Source organism: Buteo buteo, chromosome 8 (assembly GCF_964188355.1).
Source record: "Buteo buteo chromosome 8, bButBut1.hap1.1, whole genome shotgun sequence".
Taxonomy (NCBI): domain Eukaryota; kingdom Metazoa; phylum Chordata; class Aves; order Accipitriformes; family Accipitridae; genus Buteo; species Buteo buteo.
In genome coordinates this window covers 28,170,546-28,197,631 of record NC_134178.1, presented here as the reverse complement: position 1 = coordinate 28,197,631, position 27,086 = coordinate 28,170,546, and the positions used below count along the sequence as shown (strand labels likewise).

General features: G+C 41.7%; 1 protein-coding gene and 1 long non-coding RNA gene across 10 annotated transcripts in view; one reads left to right on the top strand and one right to left on the bottom strand.

Annotated features, from left to right (window-relative positions):
• Positions 1 to 11,228: 11,228 nt before the first annotated feature.
• Positions 11,229 to 26,300, bottom strand: LOC142033714 (uncharacterized). 6 transcript variants are annotated; one of them, XR_012651310.1, is made up of 4 exons: positions 26,153 to 26,300; positions 14,137 to 14,285; positions 12,677 to 13,420; positions 11,229 to 11,695 (listed from the first exon to the last, which is right to left on the bottom strand). It is a non-coding gene; the product is annotated as an uncharacterized LOC142033714 (long non-coding RNA). The 6 variants fall into 6 exon arrangements; XR_012651312.1 differs by lacking the exon at positions 11,229 to 11,695 and adding an exon at positions 14,655 to 15,205 and having other exon boundaries at positions 11,912 to 13,420; XR_012651313.1 differs by lacking the exons at positions 11,229 to 11,695; positions 26,153 to 26,300 and adding exons at positions 14,655 to 15,205; positions 25,126 to 25,250 and having other exon boundaries at positions 11,912 to 13,420.
• The window catches only part of GBE1 (1,4-alpha-glucan branching enzyme 1), a 172,872-nt gene continuing 171,771 nt past the window's right edge, over positions 25,986 to 27,086 (top strand). For 2 of the 4 annotated variants that reach the window (XM_075033945.1, XM_075033943.1), the window contains exon 1: positions 25,992 to 26,184. In XM_075033945.1, coding sequence (XP_074890046.1) covers positions 26,081 to 26,184 — 104 coding nt within the window. In that variant the 5' untranslated portion in view covers positions 25,992 to 26,080. Of the gene's footprint in view, positions 26,185 to 27,086 lie in introns of all 4 variants that reach the window. The other 2 variants (XM_075033942.1, XM_075033944.1) reach the window with 2 other exon arrangements.

The window sequence follows — 27,086 nt, the reverse complement described above, 5'->3', positions numbered from 1 at the left end:
TTTATTCATGTCTGTTTGGCCTTAACAAAGTTTGGAAAGTTAAAAGTAAAGAAAGTTTGCAGTGCAAGTTACCAAGAAATTGCATTTTTCAGGTACAAGAATTTTCTAGGAAGTACATTACTGAAATAGTCTCAAATTGAAACATTCAATCATCTGTGAACTTTAAGGAAATCCAGATGTCTCCGTGAACTTCATGGGTCATCTTCTATATCTGTTGTAGAATTTAAACTAAAACCAAATCCTGGATGCAACTTTACCTATTTAGAACAGGGCTGAAACCAAGCTGATCATTACAATCCCAGTTCTAGTATACTTGGGGGAGGGAAGATCTGAAGAACAGCAGTTGCATCATCCATAACATACCTCTAACATAGACGAACTGCAGGTGAGTGCAGATATTCTTAAGTTAGCTTTAAAGTGGGTAACTCTGGCAATTTATCTTCAGGAGCACAACATTAGCTAGCTCTGGTTATCAAACCAGATGCCAAGGTGAGTTTTGCACCACGCTGATCTTCATGACACCTTTAGTGGTCAGACAGCAGTAGCCATATGAGATAATTTAAAGCTATCTTCAACATGCAGCATGGTGGTCATTTACACATATGCTGTGTCTTTTACTACTGATGTACTCTGTTAGCTGCTTTTTGAAAGATGGAAATCTGTCTTAATGCTACTAGCAGAAAGCATTTTCTTGTACTTTACAGAGCAAAAGGACAATGATAATGTCTTCTTACAGCAGTCATGGAGCAGAAGGAAAAATGGGTTTAATTTGCAGTGAGGATTTTCACAATATGCTTTGGTTTACTGGATTTTGTTGAGAACAGCAAGCTGGATTAAGGCCAGGATGGGCAGCCTGTGGCTTCTGAGTTGCGTGCACTTACCAAGCCATCTGAGTACACTTTCCATGCCAAAGCTCCACTGTGGTTGTGTTGCCGTGGGAAGACCAGGTAATAAGTAGGGTAGGTAATCTGAGCCCTGGGGGCTGTTGAATTGAGATTACCCCCAACCCAGCTCACATCATCTCCTAGTGAAGAGGTGAGGCCCAGAGAACACCTTTGCTATTTGCTACGTGTAAGTCATTTTAAGAACTCTTTCAAACTTCCTGCGCCCATGGTACACGCATTTGCTTTTGGCAGGGAGCTGTTAGGATCAAGAAAGATTTGTGGAGACTTTTTCTTACTGTTTCTATGCCAGCTAGTTTCTACAAAATAATATTTTCCCATCTTAAGGAAAAAAGAAAAAGTGTCTTTGAAATCATTCAGACAGAGACCAAGGATCTGAGCCGGCGTCTGTGTGGATCTGACAGTGTGGGAAGATGATCGGAGAGGGAGCTGAAATAGCCAGCTCATCATTTTTATTCACACTTGCTCACTCATACTCTGTATTCATGCTTCTCTCCCTGCCCGCACACCCTTATTTATCTCTTACCTTGAGCCAAATATATTGTGCTATTCTGAGAGATACTTTCCAAAAGAGCTGCAGCGTCTCCTTGGGATAATGGCTCCTGGTAAAAAGATTCTTTTGTTCACTTGGTTACGCACAAAGCATCATCTGTTTCCTCCTAATAGTTTTTCTTCTAGGTAAATGCCTTTTAACAATCAGAATTAGAAACAAATTATATGCAGCTATTCAGACCTTGCAAAGAAAGAACTAAGATTGTCAGCCTTATGCCTTTGTGTTTTTTCCTCTTTGAAAAGTGGGCTAAAGTACAAATGCTGCACCGTGCCCACTGCTCTCAAGACTACATGGATGTTATTTATATACATCTATATTATATATATTTTTTTAAATATATACTATAATCTGTATAATACATATATCATTTTTTGCAGATGTTCCAGTGATATCAAGACAGTTAACTATATGGTAACAGCTTTTTTCAGTCCATTTAGCCATTGCATTGCATGAAGGGAAAGATTATATACCTAAGTGACCTTTTCAACAGTGAATGGTAGCTCTTCAGTTATATTCTCACTGTCTTTATTGGGGTTATTATCAGTAAAAATCCTCACACTTTTTCAAGATGGGGACTATGCATCTATACCATGGAAACATGATTATCTGCAAGTGTGGTACCTGGACAGCTATGTGCTTAGAAATTTGTTTTGCTTTTTATTACAGAGAAAGATGAAGAAGAACAAAACTTTGGGAGAGAGAGTTTCCCTTATTAAATATTTACCATTTCAGCTCCGAGTCAGGAAAGGTAAGCTCTGATTACTTTTTATTTTTAAATCTACTTGGAAATGAATGGAATGCAATAACCTTTGAATCCCTTTAGAAGTTGTGAGTTATGTGAAATAATTTATTTGAAAAGCACCATGAGATAATGGAGAGTGTATTGGGTTTGCATGGCAAGGTTTTGGTAGCCGAGGGGCTACAGGAGTGGCCTCTGTGAGAAGCTGCTAGAAGCTTCCCCCATGTCCAATAGAGCCAATGCCAGCCGGCTCCAAGACAGACCCGCTGCTGGCCAAGGCTGAGCTTGTCAGTGATGGTGGTGATAACACCTCTGGGATAACATATTTAAGAAGGGGAAAAAGGTGGTGTGCAATGGAAACTGCAGCCGGAGAGAGGAGTGAGAACATGTGAGAGAACCAACCCTGCAGACCCCCAGGTCAGTGCAGAAGTAGGGGGAGGAGGTGCTCCAGGCGCCAGAGCAGAGATTCCCCTGCAGCCCGTGGTGAAGACCATGGTGAGGCAGGCTGTCCCCCTGCAGCCCAGGGAGGACCGCGGTGGAGCAGATATACACCTGCAGCCTGTGGAGGACCCCACGCTGGAGCAGGTGGGTGCCCAAAGGAGGCTGTGACCCCGTGGGAACCCCACGCTGGAGCAGGCTCCTGGCAGGACCTGTGGCCCCGTGGAGAGAGGAGCCCATGGAGCAGGTTTTCTGGCAGCACTTGTGACCCTGTGGGGGACTCATGCTGGAGCAGTGTGCTCCTGAAGGACTGCACACCGTGGAAGGGACCCACACTGGAGCAGTTTGTGGAGAACTGCAGCCCATGGGAAGGACCCACATTGGAGAAGTTCGTGGAGGACTGTCTCCCATGGGAGGGACCCCACACTGGAGCAGAGGAAGAGTGTGAGGAGTCCCCCCCCAAGAGGGAATGAGTGGCAGAGACAACGCGTGATGAACTGACCGCAAGCCCCATTCTCCATCCCCCTGTGCTGCTGCAGACGAGGAGGTAGAGAAAATCAGGACTGAACTTTAGCCCGGGAAGAAGGGAGGGGTCAGAGGGAAGTGTTTTTAAGATTTGGTTTTAGTTCTCATTACCCTACTCTGATTTGATTGGTAATAAACTAATTTCCCCAAGTCAAGCCTGTTTTGCCTATGACAGTAATTGGTGAGTGATCTCTCCCTGTCCTTATCTTGACCCACGAGCCTTTCTTATATTTTCTCTCCCCTGTCCAGCTGAGATGGGGAAGTGATAGAGTGGCTTTGGTGGGCACCTGGTGGTGGGTTGGAAAATAATATAAGGCACCTTCTTCCTGCAAATACCCATTTTCTGACTCCACTTTTTCCATATTTAAAATTGGTTCTCTGGAGATAAGAATATGAATTGATTTTTTGAAATTGTCTTGGTTTATGTTAATTTAAAATGATCAGCTACCACAGCAGTAATGATCACAGAGGATTGTTCTTTTAAAACAAAGATAACATATCATTGATCTGATGCTGCAACCATAAGCTTCAAAATACATCAGAGATTTTTAAGGCCACAAGGGAGTTTTTTGATCAGCTAGTCTGACTTTGTGCACATGAGAAGCAAAGAGAATTTCACCCATAGTTCCTGCACAAACTGTTTCTGGACAAACACAAATACTGTTGTTTGTAAGGGTTCTGAAAGTGAAAATAAGGCTTTCTGCACCAGACTCTATGTTCACTAGGTAATTTAACTTCTTTTGAAAGCACAGCTGAGTATTTAATTTTGTTATACACTTTCACTTGAGATATTTATTAAAATCATGAGTGGATCCTGGAAGTGAATGAAAGAGATGAGTTATCAGTGAACATTTGAGTGAGAAATCTGAGCCAAAAACCATGATAAAATGTTGAAGTATCATTGACCCAGTACAGTTTTAAGAAGCTAAGTCTTAGAAATAAATGCAAAGAAAGGAAAAATGGCTAAACTCTTAATCCAGTGAAACACTAAAACATGCCTGTGACTTTCATGATGTGAGAAGTTTCATCAAAGGCAATGAGACTGTTAAAAGTTTCAGAAGATGGGCATAGGCATGCCTGTAAGTGCTTTAGTAGATGGGAATCCAAGTGCCTAGGCAAAATCATTAATTTCTTTTAGCAAGGAGGTAGTACAGAGTTTATGAGAAGTTCAATAAAATAAATTACAAAACAGAACAATAAGAAAACTTCTTTTCAATAGTCATGTTTGTTGTATTACCTAAGGATCAACCACTAATGAGGTTCCCACTGTGCAGTGTAATGCACCTTAGAAAACACTAGATGCTACTTGCTCTGCAGAATGTGCAAGCTAAAGAGAAGAAAACATATCATTTTCATGCAAACACTGTCTTCCATTATTTATCTTTCTTATTACTTCTTCTTGTTTTATTCTTGATTATATATTCAGGTATGCTGTTGTTTTCCCAATGCAGAAGCCTTTGCTTTGCATTTCTTAGCACCCAAAACTACTACTGAAGACAATAGGGCATACCCTAAATATTGCAGCAGCTCTGCAGGTGAGATGTACCACAATATCATTTTAAAGACTGAAGTGCTTTTTTTTGAAGAAGCCGGAGTACATAATTGAACAGAGTTGCCGTCATTAAAATGTAATTAAGGTTGTGAAGCCCTTGAGCATCTTAAATTGTGGCGTGATACAATATTTATCAGGCTTCAGAACACATAATCACATCTATGGTCATTCAGCCATGTTTTGCCTTTTCACTAGGCAAGATTAACCCTCTGTCACAGCTTAATGCAGCTAAACTTACCACTTCTGTATATGACACCTTAATAATTCTGAGGTGGAAGAGTAAGGACTAGAGTTGCACAGAAGACCAAGCCAATGAAGTGCCAAGAAAACACAGACGCTTAAGCATTTATTTAGAAAGATGCTTTATTTTTTGTTGTTAATGAATAATGGAGCAAATATAAAATTCTGACAGGCATAATTCTATTGAATAATTCTGATACTGCAATCTACAGGTGACTCACAAGCAACAAATTGATTGATGTTAAGTTTTATGCAGGAAATAATCTTTTAAAAGCTAGGAAAAAAGGTAAATGTGTAATTCATATGGCTAATATTTGAGTATTTTGAAGGCAAGTTCACACATTTCCTGTGAGTGTCTACATAGGCATGGGTTAAAAAAAAAACAACAAATGACCTTCAGTTAAAAACTTGGCAACTATTTAAAATTCTACTTCTAAATTTAACTTTGTCATGTATGCTTATTAAGAATATAATTCATCGCCTGGGAGTCTGGTCTGAAATACCAGTATCTATCATAAACACCGGACAATTTTTCAGTGTATCTCCTTTCAGACATTGGCACAGTATCAGCTTCAATGACTAGGTCAAATTCAGGTGTTGGCAAATGACACCGTGGGCTTTAATGACAGATTTGTGAATCTGCTGATGAACACATACTACTGTGGTTCAAAAGAGTTATGAATATTTTGATTTTCTGTCACATTAAGAAGTTGAGTCAGAAAGATCTTGTAAACTGTACCTAACTCAGAACAAAACATGCCACCCTTACACGCGGAGGCCTTAATTAGGTGTTAAAAGTTCTGTCCTAAGATTCTCTATTTTGTTTGTTTTTCCAGGTAGGGAAGACTTGCTCTGGAGGGGAAACAAATATAGTCACCAACATATTTTTCCTTAGAAATAACAGTCTGTAAACAGAGCAGGTTTTTAACATTAGAAACTCAGTATTGTTTAACAGATTTTTGCATGCTATGATGTTACTTGTTATACTTTCATTTGTCATACATAGCACATGCATGCAGTAAGGTTTGTGTTGCTCATCAGTCAGGAGATGAACACAGACACAGTCTGTCTGTCTAAACCAGACAATGGAGATCAAATCCAAAATTCTTTCCAAATTTAAAAGCAGGAGCTTCAAAATGAAGCAATTTACCCAATAGCTCAACAGATTGAGGACTCCAGATGCTACTGCATTTTAGAGCTGAAGACTCCACTTCCAAAGTTATCAATGCAGCTACCACCATTTCCACACAGTAGCTATAGCAGCAGTAGGAAAGAGAATTGTACCTGTTTTACACAACATAAAAATTGAAAACTTTGTTGGTTAGAGAGGCAAAAAAAATTCCTCTTAAAATGGTGGAAGACTTTACTAATTTCTTCCTAATCCTGCCCCTGCTGTTCCCTCAGATTATTGCTCATCTTCAGGTTGCCCTTTGCAGAGCAGCACGAGGCCCTCTTCGTTCCCTCACCCTCTGACTCCACAAGCTCAGCCACCAATGTGGGAGTTTCACAGGTTCCCCAGGCAATGCTTTCCAGCCCTTGGGTTGAAACTGGGAGGCACATACAAAAGCTTCCTGTGTTAGAGACATACTGGGAACCATTTTGAGCCATCATCAAGGAGAAGCTTAACAGATGGACAAAGCATACGGGCAAGCAGGGGATGTGAAGTGTGTAAATGCTATCTAGACTACACATCTGAGAAGTGACTGTTTGTTTCTGAGGGGAGGTGGACTTGATAATACAGATCACTTTTTTCTGTGACTGCAATGCAGAATTTTCTCTATGCTAATGTTGGCATTGACATTGAAATTGATGTGTGGCCTTTAGGCAAGTCACTTACTTAATCAATGTGTTTGTAAAATAAGGATAATAACATTTATTTGCCTGCCTGAAAAGGATGTGGTAAGGACAGACTAGTTAATGCTGTAAAATGCTATTTACTAGTAATTTCAAATATTATTATACTGCAGACTTAAACCCCTCCTTGACTGGTAAATGAAATAGCTGAAGAACCAAATAGAAGCCTGAAACGTAAAGGTGGTAGAGGTCTCAACTAAAGTGGAGGTGGTTAATGCCCATTTCATTAGTTCATGGAGCTAATTATGCTTTAACTGAGGCAATAAATATCAAAAAAGTCTCGAGCATATACCTGCTCTTACTCAGAAACAGAATGAGGAGAAATATTGTGGGATTCAGTTTTGATTCACTGTGTAATGTGCCACTGATAACGGGTCAAGGGAGGAGCTGGGTGCAACACAGAAGGATATGTGTTCAAAGCCTCTGTTCTGGGACGCAGGGGCACTCAGGTTTCCTGAGAGCAGGAAGAACACTGCAGATAAGACAGAATTAGATGCATCATTACCATTTTCAACCCAATTAACATCCTTGCTCTTCAGGATTAAGTAAGGTCTGTAAATTGCCTTTTAGGTACGGCAGTTTAAAAAAATAAAAGGAAAAGTCCTGAGGGTGAGAAGGATGAATATAATACTGTAGAATGGCATGAAGTAGATGAGGAAATGAACTACAGTAAACTGGCTTATCTGTGAGCTGTGCCTTGAGAACTCTTCTGAGGCCTCAGACTGCCACCACTTCTCCCACAGATGTTTCTCAGAGAAGGGAGGAATATAAGCTGGTTGCCTAGGGTGGCTAAAGGATCAGGTCCTCCAAAAAAATTCCTTTTTGCCACCTGTAATGCTACCAAGAATCATCCCATTAAAAACAATCATGCTGAGTTAACCCAGTAGTTAAAATAAACAGCCTTAGGTTTTTCTACAGCTGTAGTGAAGGGTCATAATTTGATCCTTCGTTACGCTGAGTGAAAGCCAACCAGCAGGATAAGTGCCTCTATTAGAACGTGGGGGGATATCTGCTTCATTAATATTACATGTATCTCAGTTTAACTGCTTCATATTTTCATGATGAGTTTGCTTGAAATTAATCAAAGAATCAAGGAAGCAGGGAACCAGATTGTGATTAGTGATATTTCCAATAATGTATCAGGAGTTATGAAAAGAGAAATGGTGGATTTGTTAACTGAGGGATGACCCACTTTGCCTACCTCCAGATTACAGACCTGCTTTCCCATTTTTAAGTTTTACAATCAAAACTCAGGGCAAACCCAGCCCAGGAAGGAGGTAGGTGGCTAGCATCTCCAGAGTAGCAGTGAAAAACACCGCGACGGGTGCTGAGCGGGGGACCCGTGACACTGGCAATACTGCTTGGCATACCAGTGGTGAGTCGACTTTACTTCATGTATCGGAGTGGATAAGCTTTACAGCAAGATACAGGTGCAGAAACATTTTGCCGTTTTCTGTAAAACAGTTCTATGAGAGGTTGTGAGTCACTGCACGCTGGTCTACTACCCAGAGAGAAGTGTCATGCAGAGGCAAATCGTTGTTTGGCTTACTGTGTTAATAAGGTTAGAAACAAAGAGATGCCTCTTTGGGACTTGAACAAAAAGTGGTAGCTGTAGGACATTCAAACTAGAAATAATCAAATGTACTGAAATCTAGCCATTTAAGGGACTCAGTTCTCAGAAGGAGGTTTAAATGCAGAAATAAAGAATATGGGACGCTGTAGGCTCATCAGGTTTAAAGGAGAGCATCTCAGGGGAGTTCTGCTATGGTAGTATGTGGGCAGAGCCCTGTCGCTCAGAAAGACTGTGCACTGAAGAGATTAGGTAGAGGCAAGGTCCAGCAACTGTTCTTGTCCCGTAGGAGACAGCACTACTGGATATAAAGGCACTGCTATCTGCCAGTCAGTGAATGCTGAAAAATACTTCTGGGAATATTTGGTCGAATTGGTAAAAGAACATGCTCAGTAATTTGCTGTTTCTTTGGGGTTTTGGTGATTGCATTTTAAATGACTGTCTGAGAAAAATCACTCAAACCAGCATTTGAACTAGCCATGCCAAAACGTCTAGCACCAGCAACATGCTAAGTATCCACAGCTAACAGGAATATCATGTAAGTTTAGTCAAAACAAGCCAAAAGAACTCAAATTTCCAGATATGAATGCTAGTCCCAGGTTATCTGTGGAATTCCATCAGACCAAAAATAATGCACAGACAAGATTTCGAATTCATAGAAAAGATTTTAAACAATGGGAGAAAAAGTTTCTGAAAGAATTAATGCTTTGTATTTCCCTTCAATACCAGAGTTGGTCACAGTTAAGTATTTGAATAATTGTCATATTTTTTATTAGGTTTTTGTTGAAAATTGGCCACATTCTAATAAGATAGTACAATTCTTATTAAAAGCATGAAAATAAAGCATTGTAAATTATGCATTACTACTTTTTTAACTATTCTTCATCTCTGCAGCAGCAGTGGTGGCCATTTTCTTTGAATAACAGACTTAGCTAATCTTCTCCCGAATTATGCAGATTGTTACTTTAGCATTTTTTGCTCTAGTACCATGTGCTTAGAAGGTACACTGAAATCTTTCTTCTGTACTTTGTCACTTTGTGACGATAATGACCTAGAGATGCCTGTTCTATTGGAAAAACTCTACAGAAGGATTGCACTTCTTACTAGGAACAGTGGATCCTTAACTGGATCTTAGACAAGCACTGCGACTATCCAGTGCTCCGTAGCTTCTTGTTTGCCTTGCAACTTTGGCAGTTATCCTGAAGTCACACATTTGGCAGTTCATAAACTCTAGACATCCATCTACAGACACTTTAGAGAAAATGAGTATGGTATTTCAGCAGCTGAAAGGGAAGTCAAGTAAGGCTGCATATATTACTCATTTCTTAGGGATATATTTTACTCACAGTGCACTGCGCTCTGGGAGGTGGGTCAAAAAAAATTATTTTAGATTGAATGGAAGAAAGTATTGTAGCATACATCTTAAACTGTGGTTACACAGTGATACTCTCAGTGCTGGGGCAGAGAACATGGGAAAGGGTAAGGGTGCTCCTGGGGAAACAAAGAGACATAGATCTGGTGATGTACATACAGATCTGGTGATGTACATGTTCTCTAGCCTTTCTTCCTTACCAAGAGTTTTCCATGTGTATTGTAGGAGAAAAGTAGTGTTTTGCCTCTGCCTTCAGGCCACAGATGTCCCTGGCACTGCTCACCTCAAGTTCCAAGGTTCAAGCACACTAGTAAGTTTTCTTACTAATGAGTCTTCTGCTATCAGTGACATTGCTGCAAAGCCAGTAATTCAGCAGTGGGTCATATGAGGTCCAGAACAACAGTGGATCAAATAATCTGAGATTACTGACTCAAAAGTTCTATGTTCAATTCAAATTCTCTCTAAAAAGAAATACGTACTGTTTTGCTTAGAACAGAACCATATATTTTTACAAAATCTTGCCCCGCTTCCCTTGTTTTTACTTCATTGGACCTAGTTATTCCAGGCAAGTGACAGTTTTAATCAACAAGAAACTCAGTTTTCATTGATACAGCAATGTCATTCTGTCAGCAAAGATAAATTCACTGAGTGTTATGGTAATTAATATGTACATTGGAAAAAGAGATTTTCCATCCACCTTTAATGAGCTATTCTTAGCACTAAAAATATTTCCTAACCCGTGATAGGAGAAGGAGATTTAACCTTACCCCGTCAAGCGTAACAGCTAGACCAAAAGTGTTACAAGAGGGGGAATTCCAAGGCATCTCAATTATACAGCACCACATGAAATAATTATATTTGGTTACCCTGTAGAAGGATATGTCTTAAGGGATAACTTTTACGTACTGCTCCTCCAGACATCCTGACTGTGCTGCTTTTGATTTTTAAATAGCTCACATGGCTATAACCTCTGCATATTATCTCTAACTATGAATGACAGTATTATAGTTACATGCAGATACGATATTTTGGGAAGATTTTTTTTTCTTAACTAATCAGGATTACAATACAAGACAAAAGAAATTAAAGGCTTTGTTGAATCTTTTCTAATATAATGGAAAGTTATCAGAGCAGATTTTTTACTTTTCACTAATAGAGCTAATACACAATGCAAAAGAATTTTTGAAAAGAAGAGAATAAAACTAATCAAACCTCTTTCAGTTAATATGCAAACTTGCACTCAAAGCAGTACATAAAATACATTAACCTGAAAGGCAAAATGTACCAGATTCAAATTAATAAAAAGGCTTGTTTTCATGTTTCTGAGTATTGAATAGGTTATAAAATGAATGTAATCTACTACAGAAATACAACGGAACACACCTCAGTTCCCCACTATTGTGTCAGTGTTGAAAGAGATCTTGATGTTTATGAAAAATTGGTCCCCAACATCATGTGAACAAGCAGGACAGATGCTAAAAGCTGAAATACTTCAGTTTATTCTAAAGATGAAAACCTGACTAGTCATTTAAGTTAAATTTGCAAAACATTTCTAGATTGAAGAAGAACAGTAGACAACAGGTGACAGTTTTTCCTATTGTTGGCTTTTTTTTTAATACAAATATCTATACTTCATTCTATAGAAAGGAAATTAGAAAAACAAGAAACAACATATGGCAGTTATTTTTCTGTTGTTGGCAGTGTTGTTGTTTTTTTACAGTTATGAATACCCATGCTTCATTTTACAGAGAAGGAATGGCTCCTTGTGCAACTCCTTACAAAACCAGGGAAATATTTTGATGACACTTGTATCTTGTATTCCATTTCTGCCCCTTTACCAACATGCAGTGAGATAACGGAGGAACCATAAAGCCTATCTCCTCCATCAGCATGGGGCTCAATTTTCTTCCATGTAACTTTAAATTCCTTAAGGATATCAATGCCACATGACTTACTGTAAAAAAAAAGAGGGCAAAAAATTACATTAAAACAAAAAAGAGCTAGAGAAGCGATAGAGAGAAGATAAATATGCAAAGAAATAAAGCAGCAAAAAAAACTAAAAAAGAGCATTGATTTGGCAGATGACAAATTTAATAAAGGCAATATTTATAAAAACAGAGCTAGCATGAAAATTCTCAAAACATGAAAAGAATTATACGGGAGAAATCAGCTGAAAAGTTTTATTTCAAGCAATGTAATACAACTCAAACACAAAGTTCTTCACAAGTCTTCATGTAAATCTTATTCAATGCTACAAGTAACTCAGCAATTTGGACATAAACAGGAAAAATCATAGCGTTAATAACTTGTAGTAGTGCTAGAGTGGTTTCAACCTACCAGAGTATACATTTTTGGCAAGCACAGACACAAGATTAAAAGCAAGTTCATTCATTTAAATATACAAAGAATGTGTACGGTATTTTATAGTGCTAGGAAAAAGGTAAGAAATAAACAGTTGGTCTTGCCTTTTCCTCACTTTCAGGATATCTAACATATGTCCTCACTAGTCAGCCCTTTTAAATGTTAGGTATATTGTATGACTTAAGCCAGACTGATATTCACTATGAGCGTCTTTTAATGGTATGATTGGAATAACAATTTGATTGTACAGGAAGTTATGTTCCTTGAGTACTCAAGGTTTCCCACATGACAGGAACGTAGTCACAGTTCACAGAAATCAGATGTATGTACAAAAAACAAACCAGTGATGATATGAGTATATTTTGAAATGACAACTGATCAAAAAATAAAGGAAAGAGAACACAAAACTCAGAAGGATGACTGAGTTTCTGGCATTATGGAACACATACGATATGAATACAAAAAAAATTTTGGTGGCTACTGCTAAATTATGTGCTTTTCAGTCAGACACACAAGTAATTTAAAGTATGGGAAGCTAAAACATCCTGTGTAAAATCACATAGGTAATACTTGCCCTTAAGTTCTGCAGAGGAAGATTTTGTGTTCATAGGATGATGGTCCTGATTTAGAGGATGACTCAGCTCCCAGGATGGAAACCTTTGTGAGCTTTTCTTGTCCATGTGTTGAAACAGATGACAACACAGGAGTTACTGAAGAGACAGCTGAAGGAGTGCATAGGTCAAAAAGCCACAGATAATTCATGAACTGCAAGAGCAATTCAGTATTTTAACTGTGTGCAGCTGAAACAGCAGAAGGAGGAAACAGAACAAACAATTCTAACAATTTGGACAATGATCTTATGAATGAAGAAATCTCTTCATTTGCATAAATTAATGCCTTAACTGCAAATGGTAGATGAGCCAGATAATGACCAATAGAAAAATGTCAGGAGAGGACTTAGTGTGGTCTGTGAGACTGAGTTTTAATGGGGGTAAGACATGAAAGACTTTTGAAAGGATTCCTTCTTTATAGTGTACTAATATGGCTGGTAATTGACTACTACTGACCTGACTGAGCAGAGACAGTGAACTGTATCACTGATAAAAAAAATGTTAAATTTATACAAGGTTGATGTTAAGGCAAAAATATATATCTATAACAATAATCTTGCCTAAAACACTGTGTTATGAGAGTCAGTGATGACACAAAGTAAATGGCAGATGGGTTCCAGAGACTCAGTATTCCTAGTGGTCCATGTATTGTCATTTATCCTACCACAATTATTCATATCTCAGATTCTTTGAGGAAAGAGAGCTAGAATAAAACAAGACATAAAAATATTTGTAATTTTTCAGCAGGACAGAGCATTTTGAACACTTAAGTATTTCTACAGCATATTTATCCAAGAACAGCTGGTTAACGTAAGAGAATAGTGCACAATCAGCTGATTTGCTTATGGCCCCAACAGTCATAGATATAAGGCTTTTCATAACCTGTGTCAGAATTTTAACATAAATTTGGCAAATTCTGCAAAACCAGAACAAATTGGAAGAGATACTAGACGCAAGTTTTTTATATTCCATATTGACAAACTACTAAATTGCAAGCAGACTGTAAAATGGGCCTTTGTACTGCAACATTATAAATGTTCATGATGTCTTCCATTTATAGAAGCTTTACTCAAGTAGCTAAATGACAAATTTGAACTTAACGATGCAATGACCTCCAGTTTTATACAGCTCTGCTGACTATGTATTTCAGCAACACTACTGTGAATTTCAAAAATCAACCACTGCTCTGTAACCCGTCTCCTGGATGCTCCACTGAGGAATTACAGTTTTATATTGCTGAAACTACTGATTTTAGTAGAGTTAACGTTTGCATAATAGTGGAATAAAATTGCAGAGGATGGCAGATATCTGCTGAGAGGCCTGGAGTAAAGATATTGTGCAATATTCAAACTAGCTGGGAATCAATGAGAGGGAAGCAGATGGTGTAAGGAAAAAGTTTAAAAATAAAACCAAACGTACCTAAGACTGAGGAATGAGAACCCCCCAACACAAACATCATTGTTCTTCTTGTGAAGACCTCAGGGGCTGATGACTTGTCGTAAAGCAAGCCCACCCTCTCGTCTGCATGGGGAAGACTTAAACTGCCAACCTCAGGACCTAGAGACACACTGGAAAGGTGACGATAACATTAGGAAAGTGAGGCTTTTCTATATTAATCAGATAATTTGGACTGTTAGAACATTTACTGGACTAACAATAAATTCACAGCACTATGTACATGGTGTATGTCCTGGGTTCAGCTGGGATAGAGTTAATTTTTACAGGAACCTGGGAGGTGGGGGGCATAGCCGGGGCAGCTGACCTGAACTAGCCAAGGAGCTATTCCATACCATGTGACTTCATGCTCAGTATATATATAGGGAGCGGGCCGGGGGGGTGGATCCTTCTTTCGCTGGGGGAAGTGGGGGAGCGTCGGGTCCCGGGTGGTGAGCAGTTGCACTGTGCATCACTCTTTTTGTATACTCGTTCATTAGTACCGTTGTTGTTGTTGTAATTCCTTTGTGTTGTCCCAGTAAACTGCCTTCATCTCAACCCTCGAGGTTCCAGGTTTTTTTCTTCTTCTTTTCTCTCCTCCGTCTTCCCCCCATCCCACCGGAGGGGGGCGGGAGGAGTGAGCGAGCGGCCGCGTGGTTCTTTGTTACCGGCTGGGCTAAAACCACGACAGTGTAGTACACAAGAGTTGAGTGTAACAAATCAGTGGATAATGTGGGCAAACCCTTCTGTGACTCCTTCCCGTATGTTGGTGAGCAACAAACTCTCTGCAAAAACTTCTGTAGATGGAAGCCTACAGTCATCATAGAAGACCAGGAATGCAGTAGGTGTACATTCCTGTATCCTGGCAGGTATCTAATTTACAGTAAAACAAATGAATTTTGGGCAGCCCAGGTGATTCAGCATCACTAACGATCCGAGGAAAGCAGAGAAATGGTAGTTGCATAGCTCTATGATCTGGCTACGACTCACTCCAGGCAAATCTTGCCTGGGTAGTGGCAGTCTCTGTGATTGAAGATGACAGTTTGCTGAAAATCTGAGAAAGAGGAGAAAACAGATGGAAGTCAGAGCAATCTAATGATAGGTGGACACTGGATGGAGGCCCGAAGTTTGCTGACACTTCTTTTAAAAGCCTCTGATCATAGTCCAAGGTGATCAGATCTCTGCCTCTGCTCCCTTCTCATGACCCAACTGAGTAGAGACTTTTTTTATTATGGCTTATCTGTAAAGGACAAAATCAGGTAGACTGACAGGGGAATCAAGGAAGTAGAAAACCAAGTCCAGCCCCTCACTAGACATGCCCACTCTGCTCCTAGAAACATCCATCCTCCTCTCCTTTTTAGAAGAAATGGCTGAGCTGAGGGAATGGCATATTCAGCAGGAACTAAGTCTTTGAGGTACAGATTCTTGCAAATTAGTTCCTGCATTAGCAACTGCCTACTATGAGTGGATATATAACATTATATGAGCTTTGAAAGGAAGACTAGAATTTGAAAAATCAATCATCTGGATGATCACAAGCCAAAAGAAAGCAGAGAGATATTAGATGCAGAAAAAGTTGTCAGGCTCACATCAAAGTTTTGTGTATGGTAGAGATGGACAAGCCTTGAATTAGGACCAGAGTGCATTTAAAGAGCTGTAGTGGATGTCGTGGACACAAAAATGTATTTCGTTTTAGGGCCTATAGATACTGGCACAGTATGGAATGAGCTAGCAACCCATATGAGGGAAGAAGTGATCTAGGGGACACTAACTAATAATAAACAAGAAAAACAAATAATGCGTGAGAGTGTATGACTTAGAAGCTGTAAAAACTGCCATTTTTGTCAGCATTCACTCTCAAATATTCTTCTTTGGTAAAAGTGGCAAAAAGGGGATAACAAAGTAATAAGCAGAAAAGTAGTCCATGCACATATGCAGTGGTAGGAAATAGTGTAGTAAGAAAACAGTCAGACGTAGCACAAACACGCACATGGAAACAACGCGAGAGAACTGGGGAAGAGATACAGTACTGGGACAGTATTTCCAACAAGCCCCCTACTGCATCACTAACTGAAGACTGGCATAAGGAAAAAGGCAATTAACTGCTTATGCCTCACCTTTACAGTCACCAAAGTACAATCTGATCATTGGGGATGGCATGCCGTCCCGGTGGAACTATGGGACAAGTGGAAAATGAAGAGCCTGAGAAGATAATATAATGCAAAAAGATCGAATACTTGGCACAGGCTGTGATCTGTGCAATCCAGAAGGCTATTCTGATTAAGCAAGCAGAAGAGAATGAAGTACTAACAAAGAAAGAAGGTGAATATTCAAGCAGGAGAAACCAGAACTTCTGTGAGAAGTGTGACTGCTGATGCATACATCCTGCTGCAGGAGCTGCTCACGTAAATGTGAGAAATATCTGCACTGAGTGGCTGGTTAAACTGAACTCAGATTGGGCAGTGATATCAACCATTTCTTGAGTAGGATTAGGTGACTGAATCTAACATCCAGGGATAATTTTGAGAGATAAACAAAAGGCTCCATGAGATATCAAAACGGAAAGGTGTTTGAAACTGAGGAACACTGACTGAGAGCCATTAGCCTTTAAACTATTCAAATGGAAATGGGATCACATTAACTGGGAAAACCAAGGGTTACCCATATAATAAATACATGATTGTAATTAATATCTTACAGTGCAAAATTATCTATAATTGTAAAGATTGCTATTTGAATTAAAATATAAACATTTAGCTGTTTGTTAAAAAGAGATGGAACCAAATCAAAACAAAAACAGAGGGAGGATTACTAAAGTTATCTAATAATACAAAGTAAATTTTCTTACTACATAGTAATGAAGTAGTTGTTTCATTACTATGTACTTCAACATAAAGTATTCAGGAAACAGAAATGCAGCTAATTAACCTGGATATCCTCAGAAACTCATACTGAGGGAGGTGCTTTAGCCTGGATAACTAAGATAACTATTACTTATAATATTTGCTTATTTTATCTTCCACAGATAGCATAGTATAAGCAATCCCTTCCAAATGTATGCACTCTGTAAGCTGCATATCGCTTAGTTTTCTTTACTGTGTATTTTTATTATGATGCATGCACATAGGAAAAGTGAAAGCCATATTCCTTTTCTTCTAATTCAAATGCCATGGCTGAGTTTAAAAACAAGAGCAAAATATGAACCTAGGTAATAAGAGACAAAGGATCCAACCTAACAGATTCATCTCCAAGCAAGAGAAAACCTGTTTCTCTGTGTGAAGACAGATGTACTTCCTACTAACCTACGCATATCTATGTTCCGAACAAAAATGTGTGTCTGTGTGTATGTGTTTGTCTTGGATGAAGCTTTCTACATTTATAAAATATAGAATTTTGAGTGCTCTAAGAAGAAAAGGTGAATCACTGAGTTATAAAAATATTTCCTATGGAAAACTGTATTGCATCCAATACAATCACCTATGGCAATAGATTGCACACCTAGAAGTGTAGCTCTGTATCATTGGGATTGTAAAGACTGAATCTTCATTTATTGTATTGGGGATATTTTAAGACATAAAAAATGGTGGAAATCAGGGGTCCTTATGCTGATAGGGTATCAAAATGTTACTTATGTTTATAATACATAACCTTGCATGATTATTCAACTAGACCTGATCAGGTAACTTTGGAGATCTATAGCTATAGCATTTCTGAGACGAGAGAGTTGCATTTATGAAGATGGATTATTGAAGATGATAGATGCACTTCATAGTCTCTTTAGGCAGATTCCAGAAAAACAACCGCTCAATACATGCATTACATATGTAAGGATATTAGTTTTCAATGTCTTGACAATTGATTACATCAGAATTTGACCAAGATGTCATTATGAAATTGCTACAGTCATGCCATTATCTATGTAGGATTCAGTTATGTTCATATACATCCAGAAATCACTGTGAACTACCTCATAGTGTGTAACATGCCCAATGATAGGCACACATGCAATGTAAAGATACAAATTACATCATCACCTTAAAAGTAAGACTATAGTCTCCGACATCTACAGAAACCTCAACTTAGCTTTTACACCCTATAGTTGTAATTTTAGTTGTTATACTAGCTTTGGTGATTGTACAATGGTTATCCATTATTATACCCTCAGACCCTTAAGTGTTATCATCACACAAGACCACACAGGAAAAAATGATTGTTTTGCAGAGCCATCACTCAGTCCTGTTAAGAAGCCTTGAGTCATAGGAGAGTTTGCAACCTCTCTGCTGGACTCATGTAACGATTAGCCTGTGTTTAGCAGACCATCTATCAACAATGGGAATTTTAGCCGGGTACATGTGATTTTTTGCCATTGCCATTGCTTGCCTAGTGCCTCTGTGACTATTGCTAAACTCATGTGGGCTTGTGTCTGTGAGTGCCGCTGAGGGAAAGGATTTGACAGCCCCTGGCAGTCCCTGCATGACCTACAGCGTCCTTTATGTCAACTGTATCTGGGAGAGGCTGTTGTGCAGTTGTCAGACCAGCTAGGAACCTCAAAATTGAGGAGGGAGACACCCACCCCTCCCATGAACATCAGGATGTGTGTGGCAAAGACCTCAGGAGGCCAATGCCTTGTCATAGCACATATGCCCCCATCTGCCTATGGAAGACTTAAACTGTCAACCTTAGGACCTAGAGGCACACTGGGAAGGGAGGTATAGTATTAAGAGAAAATGCATAGGTGCTAGAAAGTTTTCTGTATAACAAGTTAAATTGTACTATTAATGAGGGTGGGTTGTAGGGTTTAGGGTTATTCCATGCGGGGCCCGGACGACAGGACACCAATATGATGATTAAAGTCGCCAGTTTATTGAGCCTAGCTAATCATTCTTATACAATTCTCTAAGTTGCCCAGAAGCTCCAATTGGCTGCTGCATGCAAGCATTTGGTGTCCACGCGCACAAACATAAAATGTGATTGGTTATATCGATACTGTCCATGCGTATAAACATAAGATACAGTTAGTTATACTGACTCTGTACACGCGCATAAACACAGGACATAATTGGCTATGTTAACTAGAGCATGCGAAACTTGTCTCAGTCCAATTGGTCGAGATAAGCCCCTGAATTGAGGTTGTTTGTGCCAAGTTCCCTTTATTGTGGAATGTGCACCTGTGTTTTTCTAATTGGGATCTTTCTTCTTCTATCTTCTTGTTTATTCTGTTCAAGGCCTTCTAAAGGTGTCTGGAACACTCTTGCAACCATGAGCTACTTTCAGGCCCAGTAACTGAGTTCCATATAATTGAACCCTACAGTGTTTTTTTTTTTTCCATATTAATCAGATAATCTGGACAATTACACTGTTAAAACATTTACTGGACTAACAGTAAATTCTTAGTTCCATATATGGTGTTCTCTTCTGCCTATAGCAAAATTTTGAGTGTAGCACTAAGAAACTAATCCCTGTCCTGTCTTTCTGTTCATGCAAAACACTCCCGGTTGCACCTGAGAACCAATTAGGTCAACTCCTACCGACGGCCATTAAAAACTAAACCACAACTAGTGCTGCCAAGATCTAAAAGAATGTCTGCAGAAAGCATTCTGGACTTCGAAAGTTCTGCACTTTACACACAATTTGCACCGGAGTCACCTGCTTTTACTGTGGTGAACTCAGTACACATTGAAATTCATGAATGCAACCTCGGTACTCTTCTGCTTTTTGAAAGCTAAAGTAGTTCTACACATACTAATGAATTTATATCGACAGAGCTGTCAGAGCATTAGCAGTATGCATCTCCTCCTTTCTTCTCACCTCACTTGACCTCCCCCAGGATTAGACATGTTAGCCTCTGAACGAGTGTCTGGCAACCTCACTTTCTCTTCTGAGTAAAAGGCCAGACAGCCCAAATGCCCGTAGTGTTTCAGGGAGGAATGTGAGACTACGCAACCAGCCTTTAAGAGACCTCCTAGATAACATTATTTCTCAGGGATTTTAGGAAAGACCTGACAATGAATAGGAACACAAAATTGCTGCCGAAGCTGTGGTGTTTCATTCTTAATTCCAAGTGTATTGCATATAAACCTTACAATATTTGGCTAGCATTAGTAAGTTGCTTGTTTAATAGCGATATATTGTTACAGAAGCCCGCTGCAGTAACAGCAGGAATGTTCCTCTGGGACAACTGTCCTGGAGAGCTCAAGCTTCTTATTTCCTAAGTGTCAGACATAAATACACACAGGTAAGACAGAGGTGACAGTTACCAAGTATGGTGGGCATGGCATTAGGGAGAGAGTCCCAAACGTTTTATGTTCTTCACTCAACACATAAACATATATGGAAATACCAGGCAATAGCAGTATAGGCAGTTGTAGAAGGGTGTTACTATTGGCAGTAATTACTTTAGAGAAATACATATCTAAGGCATAAATAAAACAGAGTACATACAATGTCCAAAAATATTATGATATTCTTAAAATTCTTCTGTATTTTGTATCTGTGAAGTGTTTCACAAATTCTTACTTGAAATTAAAGTCTTTCTGCTAAATTAAATCCTTTTTTTTTAGCGAGACTCATAGGCATTTTCATAACAATTATTGTTCTACATCTGCTGATATTTTTTTTATTTGGTATCACAGTTTTGATTACTGTGTAAACAACTATGAAAGATACTTACATTTTTTTGATACTCTGTTATATAAAATAAGGACACCAAATCATAATAATACTGCAATATTGTGAAAGCAAGAAGCAGCCATTATCTAGGACTTTCAGGTTGTTGGAATGAGTTTTCATTTTGCTCTGCATGGGAAGTGCAAATGGCATCCCCATCAACTGTACTTACTGGAATTTTGACAACCCTGAAACTGGCTTTTTAGTATTTCAGATTGTAAATTAGTTTTGATCTTTAAAGACATGTTGTTATTTAAAGCTCCTGATACCATGACAGGGCAGAAGTAAGACCTTAAAAGATAGTCTCAATGAATACCTTACTTTTCTTAAAAAACCCCAAACCAAAAATGAAACCCCCAAACCTATAAACTAATTAATGGATGTACTAACGGATTCTTGGAATGCTTGCTGCAATTTTCAAGGATATCTGCTTTGTTCTTTCTATGTAATCAAACAGTTGAATCCTTGCTAGAAGTGCAGGTTTTAATTATGGAACTGTGACATGCTGTTGAGGTCTAGCTTTGGCAGCAGATGTGCAACACTGACCATTTCTTTTCTCCTACATGTCTCACCTTGGAGAATCCAAAGATACGGATATGTAGCTTGTTTAATCTCCATTCCCAATGTTTGACCTGAGAAGTCTACCAAGATAAATGATAATTTTGTAAGGGGGGCATTTGTATTGGATCTGGATGACAACTGTGCAATTAATTTCTTATGGATTCTTGAACAAATTATAGGGTAAGTATGGCTGGCCAATGTGGCAAAATAGGTTAGTTTTCTTCCAAATTTTGAACTGAACATGCAGAAACCTGTCCAAAGGTGTGAAGCTGCAATGTGTACCGTAACATGCTCAGATGTCTGACACCTCTATAAAGGACACAGGGAACCCTTCAAGTATCCATTCTTCTGGATTAATGAAACATGAAACTCCTTGAAAAACTGCCTCTGTGCACGGGAACGCTTTTTCTTGATAGTGCCCATTGTGGGATCCAGTATAGGCACAGGAGAGAGCTCACATTCCTGTGTTTCTCAGTCCTTGGCCATAGACTACTTCTCATCTTTAAGATATCAGAAGGTGCAATGGCAATTGCATGTCCATGCATCCCCCCACAAGCAAGCAAGCAAAGTGGGCCAACCACACCTAGATGTAAAAAGGCTTTCAAGAAAAGGAACTGGGAGGAGTTCTGCCCAGACTGAAATCATGACAAATCTTGGATATAGCCTTTAGGTATTGAATTTAAACATACAAAGGACATGCCTTGTGACTTGTCACTTTGAGAGATCAGTAATTCTTAAATGTTCTCAACAGCAGAGTTAAAAAAAATCTTGCTGTCTTTGGTACCTGCCATCTCTTCTCAGACGGATTAAACTAGGAGTCTATAGACTGCCCACAGCTAAAATGGAGCACAGCTGATGGAATAGGCTAATGAGTACTTTGTGGTACTTGGGACCACATTGTAGCATCCAGGTATGGATGTTTGGAATGCCCCATTTATGTCCATATTGGAATAAAAACTGGGCACACATCATCCTTGGCCATTGCCCTCTTTCTCTCCCTGCAGGCTAGAAGGTAACTCCAGCAAACACCCACCATATTCCTGCTCTGGGCAATGTGAGAACCAGCATGGCAGGAACCACCCTGTAACTCATGTATGAGTTATCTATCTCATAGCTGTGGGATTGGGCAGTCTAGAAATTACCAGTAGTCCATGACAGCTGTAGTGCAGAATCCTGTACCCCAAAGATGACTCTGACAGGTCTGTAAGCATCTTACAGAGCCAGGCCAGGACCAGGGACCAGGTCTGCTCTGAGCCACTTGGTTTAGAAGCACCTGAAGCTCAGGAACTGGCTCTGCAACAGCCAGTCAAGGCCAGAGACCACACAGATCTGTTCTGGCTGAGATAGGAACAGACTTTATTGATGAGGGAGAATCTGAACCAGCGCCCTAATGAAATAACATTTTTTCCTAACCCAGTTCCTATAGTTTAACATCTCTGTCATCTTTTGCAAAATATTAGTGAATCAAAATGGAGGTACTGCATGACAAGAGTAGCCATTTTTCTTCAGTACTTTCTAGATCTTGAATGTTCTTTAATCCCAAACTTTGATTTCTATTTGAACTTTGCATATTTAAACAAATCTAAATTCATGTTATAATAATTGTAACTATACAGTTACTGCTCAGCATTGCTAGCAACATTGTAAAGTAGACATGACTTAAGCGTGAGCATCCTTTGAAAGCCTAGTTTAGAGCGGATTGATATACTCCAGCCTCAGTGGCAACTGAGTACCAGACACATGCCTTAGACACCACTCCTATGTGATCCACTGCTGTCCCCCAAAAAGAGCAGTTATTAACAAGCAGTCCTCCTCTTCCTATTTCTACTGGCAGCAGCAGCTGCCAGCTTTGTATGAATCTCTGACAAATGCACAAAGATGCATTCAGCTGTTGGGACAATATTCATTGTCTGAACTGTCATTTTTGCCTGTAGGTAGAGGACTAAATGGCAGTGTCCTGAGAGCCAACCTCGGCCTTTGAGTCTCAGCTAGATCACGGTGTAACAGATAATCACAATAATATATGCCTTAGTATCTTTGAGTTACTTGTGACAAAGCAGTCAGGTAAAATCATGCCCAAGTTGTAAACTGGAACATGAGTAGATACAAATGGTACAGTTCTCAATTTCCCAGTTCACAGTGTGTTAGATATAGCATTTGGGCTTTGTCTATTATAGGGACAGGGGCTATTTGCAAAATTCAACTTCCTGAGGTTCAAGGTTGCTTGGATGTGAGGCAGGATACTGTGTCATTTCTACTTAAAATCTTCCAAATGAAGGTTAAGAAGGGGTCCCTGTCTTCAGGGAGACGAAAATCACAGCTATATTCCTACTGTTTACACAAATTGCTAATGCTGATTTATAAATCTCTGTTTATGCCACACAGCTAATAATGGTGCTGTGAACTTGCTTGAGCTTCCTGACAATGAAGAAAACCAAAGAGACTGTGCTAAGAGTGAAGCTCCTGTTTCCTACGCTCGTGAATTCACAGGCTGCAGGAATTGCTCTCCTACCTCCACTTCAACAGCAGATGACCTCTCCAGTACCAAACACCTGGAAGCCCCAAAGCAGCAGCACAGGTTAACACGTAACTGTTGTAAAAAAACAATTTCCTGGCTCTTGATATTCAGCTGGAATTTCTCTCCTTTTAGTTTGCTAACTAGTTAACTGTGAGAATGAGTGACACATTCACAAAAGAACACGATGCACACAGTATGATGCCAAGAAGCAAGAATAAGAAGATGATAAGAGTAGTTAAACTTTGGTTTAGCACAGGCACAGGAATCACTGCCATGCAGAAATTTTGAGAAGCATAGGTAATTTTAAAAACAGATTTTCAGTCTCCAATGAGACTGAAGAAATGGTGGACGCTGGGAAAAAAGAAATTCTGATCTATCAGAGCTGGATGTGATAGGTAGTTCTGCTACAGCATAAATCCTAGTTCTTTCAGTAACCAAACAAAACCTGCTTGGACCTCCTGCTTGGGCAACTGCTATAGAAACAGTATGAGTATTGTCCTACTCATTCTTAGGACAGGGAATACTTGTTGCACACCATAAGGAGAAAAGGACAAAAGTACTTGGATTTTTACGTGTGTAGTTAGAAACTGCTGCAAGGAAAGAACTATAGTGTAGTTAAACATACACTGTTGATGAAACAAATCATTATGGAAACTTTCACTGTGGCCAATTTTGGGTAAAGTAATAAATGAGCTGACAGCATTCATTACACGCTGTGCTGTTAGTTATCTGGCAGACAGGAAGGGGAAGCAGCACAAAAATTCAGAGGAAGCCAAGATAGGGGAGATGAGTTACAAGCTGAGGATAACAATTTAGGAGATGGTTGTGGAAACGAGGTAAGGTATCTAGGAGCTGAAAAGTTTATAAACTGTGGCTGAAAAGCATTCAAAAGAGGCCTCTAAATAAACGTTCTCACTACATGTCTAAACAAAGCAAAATTGCTGGACCTTAAATAAAAGTGCTAAATGCTGGCCTAGAGGCATGGTCAGGCTAGTGATTAGTTGCCTTGGATATTTGGTGGCCTATCCAAAAACGAGACATGCTGATATTAGGTCAAACTTCCACAGCAATCTACCTGTTCTATTCAGCATTTAGAGCTGCATTAGGATCAGCTGAATTAATCTTACTTTGTTTAGGGTTCTTTATGTGTCCAGTTAAACGACATTTTGCTGTACAGACACGGTGTTTATGAGAACTCATGGATGCCCCCGGAACCTTGTTTTGCTGACCTTGTCTGTGAGTACGCCAGCACCCTATCAAACGGTGGAGAAATTTATTCCAGCGCTCACGATGACACCAAATCTGGTTGGGGGGGGGGTGTGGGGTTTTTTTTTGTGTGTGTGGGAACGAAGAGCTCACCCGGCAGCAGACACACTGAAAAAGACATCAAAGAGGCACTAAGAAAACAAACGGGACCGCCGAGCGACGGCAGACACCCCTCTCCTGCCCGCGCTGCCCTGCCCTGCCCTGTCGTGCCGGGGAGGTCGGCTCCGACAGCTGCTTTTTTGGTTTCCTTTACTGACAGAGCACAGCGCGCTCCCTCACCTCACCGCCCGGCCCCGCAGCGGCGGCATTTCGCGTCGCCGCTCGGGGCTCCGCAGCGAGGGCAGCAGCACTCCCTCGCCTCAGGGGGGGCTCCGCCGCCGCGGCCCAGGCCCGGCCCGCGCTCACCCGCAGGCCGCCGCCGCCGCCCGCCCCGACTCCCTGCACCGTTTTGAGGCGAACGGCTCTTTTGGCACTGCCCCCCGCCCCCCTTCCCGCTATTACCCCCCTGCGGGCAAAGAGCCGGCGCTGCGAAACCAAACCCCACGCTCGTCCGCGCCAGTGGGAGGCAGGGACAGGTGTGCCCCCCAACACCCCCTCCCTCGGCTCCCGCAGCACCCGGAGCCCCGACACCGCCGCACCGGGCACCGGCGGGGGCGGGGAGAGAAGCGGGGAGAGAACACAGCGCAGCGCGGCGCGGCCCAGGCAGGCGGCGCGGCCCAGGCAGCTGGCGCGGCTGGCACGGCGGGCGGGGAGGGGCGGCGGAGGCGGCGGCCGCCTCCCGGCCCCGGCGGGCTGCCCCGGCCGGTGGGCGGCGCCGGGCGGTGAGAGGCAGGGGGCGCCTCGCCCGCCCGCCCCGGCCCCCCTCCCCGGGTGTATATAGCGGCGGCGCGGCGCGGCGCGGATCCCGCGGCGGGCAAGATGGCGGCCGCCGCCAGCACGCAACCCCCGCAGCCGCCGAAGCTGCCGCAGCTGCTGGAGCGGGACCCCTACCTGGCCCCCTTCGAGACGGACTTCCAGCGCAGGTACCGGCCCGCCTGCCGGCGGCCGTGGCCTCCGCCGCGGGGAGGGGAGGGCCGCCTCGGCAGGGCGAGGGGCGGCGGGCGAGCAGGCGGTGACCGCCCGCCTCTGGGGGCGCCGGGGCGGGCGGGGGGAGCGGCGGGGCGGGCGGTGTCCCCTCCCCCCTCCCCCCTCCCTTCTCCCCGTGGTGGCGGGGGCTGTCCCTCAGCCAGCTCCGGGGCGGCTCCGCTGCCCGCCCCGGCGGCGGCGGGGAGGGGGGGGGCCGGACCCGAAGCTGGGGGTTTCGCAGCGGCCCTTCCGACGGAGGCGCCTCCACCGCGGGCGGAGCTGCCGCCGAGGCCCGGCAGGGCCTCCTGAGCCGAGCATGGCGCGCCGCTGCAGGGAGGCCTCCAGCGCGGGCCTCGTCGCCAGCGTTGTGGGAGGTCGTCCCGTCCCCAGCAGCCTCGCCGGCCGCTTCAGGCGTCTTCCAACCCCCTTGGGCCCGCCTGAAAGCGGCGTCGCTTCCTTACGGCATGGGGGGGTGATGGGGGGCTGGTTCACAGGCGAGCCTGGCCCTTGGAGCGCAGGCAGGTGCGCCGCGGGGGGAAGCGCCGTGGGCAGCTTGTGAAGGCGGTTAGCCGAGCCGCTGTGGCCAGTAAAAGTGTTTTTCAGTCCGGCTGTGGTAACCTGTAAATAAACTGCTCCCCAATCGCCTCGTTCTGGAGAATTTTCCTTTAGGTGCATTTTTTGAGATATCCCGGAATCCCCAGCTCAGCTGCTCATCAGGCTTAAAAACGATAAAGTAGCAGAGTGTGAGCTAGGTTGGTTTCAGGTTGCAGGTCTGAGCATCCCTTTTTTTTTGCCTCTCCCCGGGAACTGCGACACGAAGCTTCTGGCCGGGCCGGGCGGCAGGCCTGGGCAAGAGCTT